The 15,052-nt window shown below is 32.5% G+C and overlaps 1 protein-coding gene across 1 annotated transcript in view; it reads left to right on the forward strand.

The window, feature by feature from the left end:
* LOC145292071 (intraflagellar transport protein 57 homolog) overlaps nt 1-15,052 on the forward strand; it is a 40,127-nt gene that overhangs the window by 18,399 nt on the left and 6,676 nt on the right. Inside the window, exons 5-9 of the mRNA XM_080138126.1 lie at nt 708-826; nt 2,972-3,071; nt 11,136-11,219; nt 12,494-12,616; nt 14,181-14,447. Coding sequence (XP_079994252.1) covers nt 708-826; nt 2,972-3,071; nt 11,136-11,219; nt 12,494-12,616; nt 14,181-14,447 — 693 coding nt within the window. The remainder of the gene's footprint in view (nt 1-707; nt 827-2,971; nt 3,072-11,135; nt 11,220-12,493; nt 12,617-14,180; nt 14,448-15,052) is intronic.

Below are 15,052 nucleotides of genomic sequence, written 5' to 3' on the forward strand. Positions count from 1 at the left end.
TACAAAATAGACTTCGTAGTTTAGTGGGGGATGCTCTCTTCTCTTCCCTGCAACCTCTCTCCCACAGAAGAGACGTTGCGAGCCTGTCTTTGTTTTATCGTTACTTCCATGGCAAGTGCTCATCCGAGCTCCAATCTTTGGTCCCCCCTCGCCAGTCCAAATGATAAACACCCATCTAGCTAAAACCCCACTCTTTATCTGTGCCTAAATCAAAACGTAGATTCCATGAACATAGCTTATTTCTGAGAAGTGCACGCCTGTGGAATTCTCTTCCGTTTGCCTGTTTCCCACCTGACTACAACTTGGACGTCTTCAAGTCCAACATAAACAAATTCCTGATTAATCGGCCCCTTAAGTAAGACACTTTATCAAATCTCCAATACTAACTATTACTACGATATTATCCCATTGATTATTGTACACAAAATAACCCTTATCCCCGAGTGGCTTACGGGCCTTGATAAGTGGTGATCCTCATGTAAAAAAAAAAGATGTGTATGGTAGTCAGTGGGACAATATTGTAGCAATTGTTAGTAGTGGAAATTTGATAAATTGGATTACTTAAGGGGACAGCTCCTGAAGAATTTGTTTACATTGGACTTGTCTATTTTTATTAGATGACATCTTTAATTTGTTTATTTATTTTTAAATCCTATTCAACTAAATTTAACCTGTTTCTTTTTTTCTATTTTACTTTTTTATTAAAGGGTCATAGTTTAAATTTTTCTCCAGCCAAATTAAAACAAGGCTGTGGGGAATATTGCATTTATGTGTTGGATCGCCTTGCAGACGAAGCTTTGAAAAAACAACAATTCAAATGGGCACGGTAAGTTCTGCTATTAAGTTCTTTTACTGAAAAACCGTTTTGCTCTCTCAATATTTATTTTCTTCATCAATAGCTTTTTTTCCAACAAAATTAATATTTGACTCTGGTTCTCCAGTTTGTTGAGTGAATCGTGGTGGCATGTTGTTAACAATAAAATGTAATTCAATTTACAGTAGAACCCTGGGATACGGCATAAAAATTAGTAACAAAATACAGTACAGTATATAATACACATGCGTATAATCAAATAACATTATAAATAACACCATAAAGCGGGGCAGATACTGTAACCAGGGTCCGGAAAAACATTGTATTCCACATCGTAACCTGAAAAAAAACCGTATCCTAGGACCACTGTATCCCAGGGTTCTACTGTAATTCCATGCAGAAAATACTTTGATTTGGTCAGAATTATTTTGAATTGACAGTGTGTGACATTCTGGTCTCCTACACAAACTTCCAGGTTCTGGTATTATTGGTAAGGTTCTTGATATTAAGTCTTTTTCTGATTCAAACTCATGAGTAACTCATTCTTGGTCTTCTGGCCAAGATCAAAGTACTTTTTATAAAATTTTATGTTTGCAAATTCATTTTATTGCTTATAAAACACACACACACACACATGATATGATTTAGGAATCTTAAATAGGACGACCCCCGGTGTGCTCGAGGTATTGTGGTAAATGAGAACTTTAGCTATGATCAGCATATACTAGCAAAGGTACGGGGACGAGGATGACAATAGACACCCCCTCCCCAATTTTTGAGTAGCCTTGTGCCTAATTTTTATGTTTATTTCAGTTTTGTTTGTAAACCTTCAGAGTGAATAAAAAAATATATTACTCAAAGTGTAGTATCTGTTCTCCAGATGCTACACTTCAATTTTTTGTTCTATGTCAGTGGAGGAGAAATCCTTCATGACTGGGACGATTTTAAATTTTTGTTTCTTTTCTCCATGTTAAAAAACGAGCCTGGTGTCTAACTCTGTCCTGTGGGGAGGCATTGTAAATAGGAACTCGTAATGTAATTCTCTTTTCCTATCAATGCTGGTGTTCCTTAAGGTTCTCTTCTAGGCCCAACTCTGTTTCTTTATATCAATGATCTTCTAGCGAATATTGTTCAGAAAATTGATATTTATGCTGATACCATCATTCTCTGTCCTGGTGTTGCATCTCGTCTACCTACCTCAGATCAGTTGAAATATGCAGTATATATATACTATATAGTAGCAGTTGAGCTGGGTTCAGTTGTAGATTGGCATACAACATGGCTTGTTTTGTTTAATCTTGTTAAGATTCAGTTGGTGTCTTTCAATCGTATGCATATCCTTTTTCTTTCTGAGATTTTCATGAATTGCTTTGCTCTAATAAAATCGACTCTGAAATTTTTCTTTCTCATCTAATCTTTCTTTGAGTTTATACATTAGATCCATTGCTCTTTCTGTAAAGCTCTAATTACTTTCTCATATCTGAAACTATTCTCAAATCTCTACAAATTTACTATCAGACCTTGTATGGAGTACTGTTTTCATATTTGGATGAGTGATCTCTGTCCGATTTAAGGATTGTTAATGAAGTGCAGAAACATATATCTAATTTAGTTGGTGCCACCCTTTCTTCTCTGCAACCACTCACCCACAGACATGATGTTGCTAGTCGCAGTCTTTTCTATAGATATTATTATGACATGATAGCATATGTTCTACAAATTTTTCTGATTCTGTATCTTTTGTTCCAGCCCGTTTGACTTGTTGGTCTAGTGGTATTCATCAATTTGCTGTTTTTATATCGCATTTTAACACAGCTTTCTATTCCAGTAGTTTCTTTCCAAGAACTGCAAACTTGTGGAACTCTCTTCCTGCTGACTGTTTTCCTTCCACTTATAGCTTTGTTTTCCTCTCAATACTAAGGTCAATAGGCATCTCTTGTCTTTGCGATAATCATCTTTCGTTCTTGTTAGCTTCTTACATCAAGTGGCTTCATACCATGTCTGGAACAATTTCCATAAAGAAAAATCAGATAATCAAATCTGAGGAAATCCACCATCTCTCACCACCGCAAACACAACAGCCAATTTATTTTCTTGTTATTTTATGTTCAACGCTTCCATGTTAACAATCTTAGCATTTGTATTTTTTTCTTCCAGTCCTATTTACCCTCACGAAGAAGATGAAGAAACAACAAACGTGGATGAAGACAATGCTGAGCTAACCCTGGATAAATTGGAAGATGAAGATGGTGTTATTGTAAGTTGGTTCATTTCATCAGTTTCGAATGGGTAGACATCTAATTAATTCATAATTGTATCCATAATATCATCTGCATTGAAGATTAAATTATCAGCATCCAGAAGAGTGTCACTTGGAACTGGACTTTTACTTAGTACTTTATCCCTTATGCCATAGGCCCTTGTGGATAAGAACTCCTGGCTTAAGGGATAAATGGCTTGTCCCACAAATAATAATATCTCATGTTTTTTTTTTTTTTTTTTTTTTTTTTAGCTTTCTGCATCATGCCTTAAGTTTATTGTTCTGGTCGTCGTTTTTTAATCATTTCCAGAAATGAATTATTTCTGGAAAGAAGAGTTTAATAATTATTGGCTTTAGACACAGGCACAAATTCTCCATTGTAGTATGCTATACAAGATGATATACAAGGAAAATTGATTACATAACTTCAGGATTATGTTATTTACAGTTCAATTACACAGTCCATAATGGAACGCTGGAGAGTGTCGTCAGTGATATTTTGGCGCAGATCATGGGAATTTTTCGGGTCTTTCCACATCAGACATTCCTCCCCGCGCATGACCCAACCAGAGGTGATTGGTCTCTAATCCTCTCTCCATAAGTGTGCTTTCAGACACTGTTTAAATTGTGGCTGTACTCCACACAAAATCTTCCTGGCTTCTCGGATTGGCTGAATTCTAATGGCGCGTGTTTTAGTATACAAATAATATAATAGGAATGAAAAAAAAAACGAAATAAAAACCTTAAGACAACTGAAGAAGAATTAATTACAAATAAATCTAATCCTTCCCAATAATAATAGAGGTGGATATATACATGCATACAACAAACCACACATGCACAGACAACCATATGCAAATCATTCTTTGTTAAAGAAAAAAAAAAAATCTTCAAGCTAAACTTTGAAAATTTACCGCATGAATTATAATTTATAAATAAAGTCAATTGAAAAATAAAATAACTATTTACAACTGAGAAATATACTGTGCAAATAAGGGTAAAAAGCAAAGTGTAAATATGCGACGAAATACAGGTAGAATAAAAAATAAATAAAATTAACTATCAAAATATTCTAGGGTAAACTACAAAAACATCTAAAAGTTGTGGGAGCCTTTTCTAGTCTCGCACAAAAAACATGCGTTCACATCTCAAGCTATATTACTTGTCATATACAAACATACGCGCGCACGTCCACACACATACATATATTCACGTTCGCATATATACTCATACTTTTTTCACTTGTTTATTCACGAAATTAATCCTAGTTCGTTTAATTGTTCGTTCCTTCCTCAAAGCAATTCATTTTTCCTTTCCCAATTCAAATCATTTCTCCTATTCTGTACGATTGGGGGATATGTATAATATATCCACCAGTCGACTACAAAATGGTGATACCCGAACGTGAAATGAACACGCATTTCCTTCTATACCCTAGACCGCTACAAAGTATTTAGACAAAATCGCTGCAAAAAGTAAAGTGACGAAGAGGTAGAAATGATAAAAACTCTGGGACTAAAGTGAACAAATGAGAAAAAAATAAAATTATCAGATGAACAAATCAATGAAAAGGTTTATATTTAATAAATAAGTAAAGCTGAATGACAAAGTTAATTGAAGAATAAAATAACTAAATACAAGTGAGAATTATATGTGCTGTGCGAATAAGCATTAAAAACGACATGTAAACATACGAGTAAATACAAGTAGAATAAAAAATTAAATTAACTATGAAAATGTTCTAAGGTGAACTAAAAAAATGACTAAAGTATTTAAACAAAATTGCTGTGAAAAGCAAAGGGACGAAAGATGTAGAAATGGTAAGAAACTCTGAGGCCAAGACGAAGGAATGAAAAACAAAAAAAAAATTCCGGATGATCAAATGAGTGAGTAGGTTTATGAAAATAATAGGTTGGGACGAACATAAAAGTTTTATTTTTATTTATTTTTTAATTTTATTTTTTTTAAATTTATTTTTTTGACAACACAATGTAATAGCCAATAAATCTAATAAACAAGTAGAGAGAAAAAAAAAAGGTCTTTCAACCAAAACGTTTGGGCCAAACAAAAAAAAAAGAAAAGGATGAATAGCTAATTAAAATAAAAAAAAATTATGTGTGCTTGTTATTCCTATTCTTGTGGACCTCTGCGCGATATCCAAGAACTAGCATGTTTTAGCCATAACCAATTAGCAGTTTTTTCTGCTGTATCGGTTATGGTTTTAAGAGCTTTCCTTTTCTTAGTACCCCTCCCCTGAGCCTAAATCCATGAGAGCTTTACTCAAAGATTTCGCTGCGAACCCTCTTGCCCCTACTTCAATGGGTAGACAGCTTGCCTTCCAACCATTATTCCTGCAGCTGTATACAAGCTCATCATACTTAATTTCTTCCGTTCATGAGCCTCCTCCGCATTCTCTTCTCAAGGAATGGTTAATTCCCAAAGAATTATCTTCTTTAATTTATTTGAGAAGAATAATATGTCGGAACGAAGATTTATTGCAAAAATGTGATCTGGGAATTTTAGTCTGTGGTCTATGTCAGCTCTTAATTCCAAGTCTGTTGTGTGGGATAACCCTATTGGGTTTGTGCTTATTTTTCCAATAGGCTTCATGCCTGCTCTCACAAATTTTATAAATCCCTAATCAGGATTGAAAATGTTATCCTGTAATGTAGATCTAGCTATTGCTACAATTTCTTTTAGGATTTTGTCATGCCGCCATCTATAACAACCCTCAGCAAGCGCTGTTTTGCAGCCGCTGAGTATATGTTTTGAGAGTGCCTTTCTCTCCGCAAAGGTGACAAAATGGTGATTCGGAATTTGTTCAGAGATTAAAGTTAACGAGACTTGGTAAAGTATCATACACTGCCCGTATCAAGAATCTTAATCTGGAGTCACCATTCCAGATTTCCGACCAATTAATTTGTCGGTTCATCATCGAATCACACTTTGTCCATGTCCCTTACTGCTTCAGCCCCACCGTGACTGGCACATGTCTTTCTTCTTCACTATTCCTAACCTCTTGCAGCAGGTACGGTTTCCTATTTCCTTGGAGCGTGTGATGGTAAGAACCGAAGGCCCGCACATCTTATAGCCACAGTTTCTATTAAGGCCTTTTCTTGAAGCCTTTCTTTTGCATCCTTAAATTCCTTAGCAGCATTCCATTTTTTTCCTTGTGAAAACCACTTTACCTTCCTCAGCAACTTTTGAGTCTCTGGAGCACTCATACTGAATGGTGAACCTCACTTTTTCAACCTTATATTCCTCTAGAACACTTTTAAATGGAAGTTGTAATTTATTTGAGCTTCCATATAGCACTGCACTGCAGAGGGATCTTGGTAAATCTAACCACCTGCGTAGACAAGCTGTGATTTTCCTCTCTATTGTTTCCACGGTGGAGATTGTAAATTCATATTTTGTTAAAGGCCAGAGTAACCTGTGTAAAATAACGTGCTGATGAATCCAAGTTTTATAACGGCCCAATAGCCCTGACTTGTCCACCTTAATAAGCCACTCTTCTAGATTCTCCTTGGTCCTTTTTACTGCTACTGAATCCTTTAGAGTGGTGTCAAAACGCTTTCCTAAACTCTTAACTGGATTTTGTTTTATCGTGGGAATATATTTTCCAGAGAGCTTAAAGCGTAAGTTTTCGTCCGGTCTTCCTTTCTTTAAAACTAGCGATCTAGATTTAGATACGTTGAAACTCATCCTTGCTCAGTCGAGGAGTTCACTTATTCCTTTTAACAGCCAATTGGCCCTGAACAAAGAAGTTGTTGTTATGGTCATATCATCCATGTATCCACGTATTGGCGGCTGCCTCAACCCAGTTCTAGTGACTGGCCCACGGCATTCCTTTTCTGCCGTTTTTATTAACAGATTCGTTGATAATGAGAATAGCGTTGCAGAAATGGTGCATCTTGTAACAATACCTCTTTCTAAGTTATGCCAAGCTGAGGTAGTGGTCTTTACTATTGTTCTCATTTTAAAATCCTTGTAATAATCCAATATTAAATCAGTGATTATTTTAGGAATGTGATAACGTTTTAGGGCTTCTTCCACCAATTTGTGAGGGATTAACCTGTACGCATTTTTAAGTCTAGCCAAAGGACGGCTATATCTCCTTTGTACTGTTTGACGTCTTTTAACAGCTGCGAGAGGACTCCTGTATGCTCCATACACCCTGGCAATCTCTGAACCCCACCTCTTTGCACAGAGGTATCAATACTTGATTTCTGAGTTATAGGCTATTGAAATAAATATCAATAAACATTATTGTATACATCTAACACTTAGAATGTGCGTGATAGAGTACTATTGTTTCTAATTATCAAATAGAAAAACATTAACACTGTATCAAGATCATGCAAAGGAAGACATGGATCATAAAAAAAATTAGACTAGCAATGAAGTGCTATAACAAAAGTACCCTTCTTCCTATATATATATATATATATATATATATATATATATATATATATATATATATATATATATAGTGTGTGTGTGTGTGTGCATTTAGGCAGCATTTGTCATTCAAATAAATATTATTAAAGATAACAGAAAGCTTCTGTTTAATTATGCCATTTTTTATTTTTTCGATTTTGCTAAACCTAGGAACTAATTGCTACTTTTTCAATCACTTCAGCCACCAAAACAAAAAAAGAAGAAATAGAATTACTATATAAAACATGTAATCAAACTAGAAGCATAAATTAAATTTACCATGCAACCCGGCTTATATGATCTGCTAAAAGCAGAAGCTATAAAATAAAATGGCATGATAAAATGACATGATATAATGACATGATAAAATGACATATAATGACATGATATAATGACATGATAAAATGACATATAATGACATGATATAATGACATGATAAAATGACATGATAAAATGACATGATAAAATGACATGATATAATGACATGATAAAATGACATGATATAATGACATATAATGACATGATATAATGACATGATATAATGGCATGATATAATGGCATGATAAAATGACATGATATAATGACATGATATAATGACATGATATAATGGCATGACATAATGACATGATAAAATGACATAATGACATGATAAAATGACATGATATAATGACATGATAAAATGACATGATATAATGACATGATATAATGACATGATAAAATGACATGATAAAATGACATGATATAATGACATGATAAAATGACATGATATAATGACATGATATAATGACATGATAAAATGACATGATATAATGACATGATATAATGACATGATAAAATGACATATAATGACATGATATGACATGATATAATGACATGATATAATGGCATGATAAAATGACATGATATAATGACATGATAAAATGACATATAATGACATGATAAAATGGCATATAATGACATATAATGACATGATAAAATGACATATAATGACATATAATGACATGATATAATGACATGATATAATGACATGATAAAATGACATGATAAAATGACATGATAAAATGACATGATAAAATGACATGATATAATGACATGATATAATGGCATGATATAATGGCATGATAAAATTACATGATAAAATGACATGATAAAATGACATATAATGACATGATTAAATGACATATAATGACATGATTAAATGACATATAATGACATGATAAAATGACATAATGACATGATAAAATGACATTATATAATGACATATAATGACATGATATAATGACATGATAAAAGGAAAAAATCAAATACAATATTAATTTCCAATCTAAAAAAAAAAAAAGCTGTTAATGATCCATGCAACCATCTTAATATCATGATCAAAATGCCGATAAAGCAAACATAATTTTAGTACTCAATAAATCTCACTACAATACAAAATTGTAAACAATTCTCAACAACCACTTTAAGTTTAAAGAAATCAACAACCTCACTGGTACATTAAAGTTACAAGTCAACAAACTCATCACTGCCAGTAATGCACGCATCAATAATTAGCAACTTCACAAAATAATTGAAGACTACAAACCTGATTATTTATATGGAACAATTAAAATATATAATCCAAATTCTCCCTTTCGACCTATCATATCACAGGCTACCACTCCAAAACAAAAACTCTAAATCAGCCCATATCTACCTAGTAAATATAGTGTTAAATCCACAAAAGAATTATTACAAATGTTAAAAACAAAACAACCCAACAATAAAATCATTGCCTCTTTTGACATAGAAATCTTAGTCATCAGTGTACTCATCAAAAAAAGCTATCGATACAATCATTAACAATATATACAGTAACTCCTTTCTCCCTCCATTTAAAATCAATAAAAAAGTTACTATTAATCTGCACTACTTTTTCTGACGTCAAAGGCAGTATTTATACCCGAACCAATGGAGTTTCTATGGGTTCGGTTTTCGATCAATTTTCAGCGAATTCTATATAAATGACCTTAAAAACAAGATAACTAGTACCACTATTAAACCTATTTACATATAATATGTCGATGATACCAATAATATAGAAAAAATACAAAAACTTTGGAACCTTTTTCCTAAATAACTCTACACTTAAATTCACTGTAGAATGAAATGTAAATTACACAATTTCATTCTTTATATTCGCAATGACACCTCTAACAATACACTAATCACTTCCAATTACAAAAAAAAACAGCTAGCCTAAATTATTGTCTTTTAAGTTTCAAGAGCTAATGCCCACATCGTTACAAAATAGCTATTGTCAAAAAATCTACTAAACCATGCAAAATTAACTTTCTCCACTAAAAAACATTACTCCTTGAACTAAAACATATAAACAAGTCCTTATCAACAAGAGATTTCCTAACTATATCGTCACTGGACAAATAAAATCAATGATTCAAAACTTAAAAAATACTGCTAAAATTAATATCACCCAGCATCACATTCCAAACTCTATTAACATATTTTACTGCAATCAATCTTTAAACTAGAAGAAAAAGCCATAAAAAAAATCCTATACAGATACATATCTACAACTGGCAATAAATTAAGCTCATTAGTGATTTAGTACCTTTTATAAGTAATTTAAGACTCAAAACCTTAAAGTAAAAAAAGAATGCGTTCTCAAGCCTAAAATCATTAGAAAAAAAAACCAAGGTTATCGATAAGTTTAAAAGCCCTTTGTGAGTGTGTAACTCCTATAACAATCTTGGAAAAGATACATTGGTTACACAACTATTTTATTCCACTTCCTTACTTTACACAAGGTAGATTCCAGAGCAGAAGCTCTGTTATTTTTAATGTTTGTTTGAATATATATATCTATATAATTATATAAATGCAACTTTGTGTGCGAGTTCGCTCCTTATAGACTCCGAAATGGCTGAACAGATTTTCTTTAAATTTTACAGAACTCTAGTGTATAAGTCTGAGAGTGATCTTAGTTAAGTTTTGTCTCGGAATACTCCCAATAATTACCGATAATCGAAACCGTTATTTTAATTTATCTATCATCAATAAAGTCATTTTTCCATGTCATCACTTAGCAACAATAATAGAACTACGGGTCACAAAAATTCTACTGTGCATAAGTTGATAGCATGTTTTTTTTTTTGTTTTGTTTTTTTTGCATGATGTGGTCTACAGGTTCAAACTGCACGCAAATTTTTTAATGTTTTTTTTTTTCATTAACTGCAAAGAATTTTATAAGACTTGAAAATTGATTGTTTTTTTTTGTTTTTTTTTTTGCATGACGTGGTCTGTAGGTTTAAACCCAGCACATAAATTTCTTAATGTTCTTTTTCATTAACTGGAAAGAAGTTTATATAAAATAATTTTATAAGAGAAACAGTAGGTTCTCTAGAGTGCAATGTAGAATAACATATATTTTGGACTAAGTTATTGCAGGGAGGCATGTGAAGCTTCCTCCTGGACGATTTCACGGATTTCGATAACAATAAAAATATAGGAGTGTGAAATATTCGTTGATCATCATTCAATCCTGGGCAATATCGGTCTCCCTGCTAGTATATATATATATACATATATATATGATTAGTTTTTTTATTCCTTTCTTTGCAGGATGAAATGGATAATGACGATGATGATTTTGAAGAAGAGCCAATGATGCGTTTGGATGATCTGCAATCTCTGAATGAAACAAAGGTGATACAAATGATTTCTTTCCTTTCCTTTCCTAAATTAACAACACTTCACTATTCAAAATACCCATCATTTTTTTCTAATGCTCTTTGAAAACTTGTACAGTCTAGCTGATAGAAATGGCTTAAATGAGTCTGTGAATTAAACTTATTTTTTTACCAAGTGTAATGCTTTAAATATGCTTTAATTTTTTTTTTTTTTTTTTTTTGTAATAAAATTTATGTCAATTCATTCATTCAAGTGGTGTCCTGCCTGGTACAGGCATTTACGACTGTGACTCTCCATCTCTCTCCCTTGAGGCATTCATGAATTCATTGTTCATCATTCACAACTCCACGCTGTTTTCTCGGAAGTGTTTTTGATGTATTCTCACAGCTTTCTTAGCAGTTGTACAGACAGTAAGTTTCAGTTTCTTTTTGCCCAAGCAGTGCCCATACTGGGCAGTTATCGTGACCATTGCACCCAAAGGGATCTTCTGCCCAGAATGAGATATGAAACCATGAACAGAATTATTTCTGGATGATTCTGTATTACATCAGTCACCTGCTTTTCATAACCTCACGTTACTCTGATCAGTGAGTCTGAAGTGGGTTCTCTATCTTGCCCAGGAGTCTCCCACAGACTAGTGAAGGAAAAGAGATGCCTAACTTTCTCCTTTGACAGTAGTGCTGTTCCGCCACCCTAGTATTTCCAAATGGTCACCCATCTAGTATTAGCCAGGCTCATCATTGCTTAATTTCAGTGATCTGGCAAGAACTGGTGAGCCAACATGATTATGCCATATCAATTCAGAATAAGCATTTTTGTTAATTCAAAATCTTAATTTTCTTTCTGTCTTTAGACAGTGTTTCATAGTTTGAGAGCTTATTGGAAGTTATACCGATATGATAATGAAAATAGCAGGAAATTTTTAACTGAATTTACTTTTTTTAATATATAAAGAAAAATCAGTCAGATTTACAACTTTACACCAGTATACGTTTGGACAAATCGATATTTGGTTTTGACTAATGCTTTATTTTTATACTTGCAAAATGTTCTTTATTCTGTAAATGTTTAATTTGCTTTATTTCCTTTTAGAAAATACTTATTCTGGCTAGGAATTTTATTAGATTGGGAACATTTTTTGTGTATAACTTAAACAGGATCATCTACTTACAGAACATTTTTTATTAATATTGAAATGGGATTGTGAATAGTGTTTTTATCAACATGAAACCAATGGAATCAGATATAAATAAAATAAAACTATGATTTTTTTTTTTTGTTTTCAACAGCTGAAAGAAAATAGTAGCAAACCAGAAAATATTCTCGAGTCTAAGACTGATGTTGCAGACTGGAAACTGGAAGTAGAAAGAGTGACACCACAGCTGAAAGTTTTACTCAGAACGGATAACAAAGTATACCTTCTTTCTTTATTAATAATTTTTGTTTTCTGTTTCTTTTGTTGGATATCTAGTAGTTTTATCTGATCTCCACATTCAAATATGATTTATCAGTAATCCCTAGTTAAGAAATTAAAGTTCCATTCAGAACTTATCTGTGAAACACAATACTACAGAACTGCTTCTCTGCTGATTATAACATAGTTATTTTCAAATTAAAAGTCAGCAAATTCATGGGTACTGGTGCATTTTATGAACTGGATTTCTTGTAAATATTTGCTATGGAAACTGGTCATGTTGCTCATCAGGCAGTCAGAAAGCAATAACAAACACCAATACAGAGCACAAGAGACGATTTTTGATAAATTGAAAGAAGAAAATAAATTAAATTCTTTAATTTTAATCAGTCATAACAATGGAGCACATGACAATGAATTTAACCAGCCTAGATAAAATATTACAGATGCCAGAGCAAGTCCTAACCCTAATACCTAACCAAAAAACAAAGCCTTAACCTCTAACCCTAATACCTAATCTAAAAACAAAGCCCTAACCTAACCTCTAAGCCAAAAATAAAACCTTACCCTCCACCCAAATAACTGGTTCATAAGTACCTTAGTTTTTAATTATACGAAAAAAGATATGTTTTTACTTATTTGCACAAATAAAACAATATTTATTCATGAAGCTGTGATAGGGTGTTCTTATATTTAATAGTTTTCCATTTTTTTTTTTTTTTTTTTTTTTAATTTTAATTAGTATCTGATAAATGTTATTTTCTGTTTCCTAGCGTTTTAAGATTTGGTTGATTTTTTTTTTTTCCTAGAATTTTTAAGATTTGATCGGCCTTTGACATCTTCCGACAGTTGACGTATCCATTAGATATTTACAAGAAATCCAGTTGGTAATATGCACCAAAACTGACTTCCGGTTCATAAAATGGACTAGCACTAATTCTTATTGAGCCATTCTTTTAATAAAATTGTGCCCTTTTCAATTCTTTCATAGCATTGTTCATCATCTAATTGACAACTTTGTTAATTTTAACATTTGTAATGTATAAAAAAATGTTTTAAAGCTTGGAAAAAATGTAAACTTTTTAAAATTCTTTCATCTAATGAAAATATTGTGGGTTCGTTGATTTTTCTCTTAATAGTCGCATAAAGATTACATTTTGTATTTTTGATGTCATCAACTTTGTTACATTAAAAAAAATTCGTCGCAGCTTTCTTTTTTTTAATGTTTTGATTTTTAAAAAAATATTGTCTTAATTTATGAGATGAAAAAAAAATGAACAAATCTCTTAGTAGACGAGAGTTGTCTCCCCCTGTTCAGTGACAAATTGTAAAACAGCACCCAATAAATATAATCTATTTTAGAAGTTAACGGAGGTAACTTAATAAAGCATGCCCCCTCTTTCATACTTTAGCTGAATTTTATTTATTTTTAACTAATTCTCCTATTGTTAAACAACTTGAAATATTTCATACTAGCAAGGTAGGATGATAGAGACAGCATTATCTTAATTGTTGTTGAACACTTTCAATACTTTACAGTTTTTTTTCTTTTTGGTTGGTAGGATTGGCGACTCCATGTCGACCAAATGCATAAACACAAATTAAACATTGAAAATTCCATGACTGAGACGAAATCTTACCTTACGCAATTGCAAGACGAAATCACACAAACGCTCGAGAAAATCGCCAGTCGAGAAAAGTATATCAACACACAACTTGATCATTCATTGGTCGACTACCGAGCCATTCAGGACGAACTGGCAGAAATCAAAGAACGTTATCATCAGGCGAGTGGCGGACTCACAAAACGATCACAGACTTTGGCAGTGGTAAGTTTACATGCGCAGTTTATAAACTCAGACAGGGGTGCTTTACCTTTTTTCTTTTTCTTTTTTTTTTTATTGGGGTTGTGATGTCTTTTCAAAATCTGGTGAAAGTTTTCAATCCTTTCTGAAATACGCACATGAGCGTAATATTTCATGCAGTGAATGACTTGTTTATTTTATTGAAAATCCATTGTCTCAGACGTTTTTCACAGACAAATGGAGCATTAAAGCAATTCCCCACGGTTTTCACATGCAAAACTTGATGATCACAACATGTAAAACCGAAATACAATCTTTTTAAAAATTAAACGAAACAACAAAAAAACAAACTTGTGTGCTTATCCGGTTTTATTCCAATATTAAAAAATCATAATTACACAAAACTTTAGTATGTACACACCTATTTACACAAAACTTTAGTATGTACACACCTATTTACACAAAACTTTAGTATGTACACACCTATTTACACAAAACTTTAAAAAAAAAAAAAAAGTGTTCTTCATTATTGTAGCAAGATTCGAAAAATGAAATGTTGAATGTCAAGGGAAACTGATGATATCTACTGAATTGTCATGTCACAGAAATGAACATATCCAAAAATTACG

Source organism: Euprymna scolopes, chromosome 13 (assembly GCF_053919585.1).
Source record: "Euprymna scolopes isolate OS-2025 chromosome 13, ASM5391958v1, whole genome shotgun sequence".
NCBI classification, from domain to species: domain Eukaryota; kingdom Metazoa; phylum Mollusca; class Cephalopoda; order Sepiida; family Sepiolidae; genus Euprymna; species Euprymna scolopes.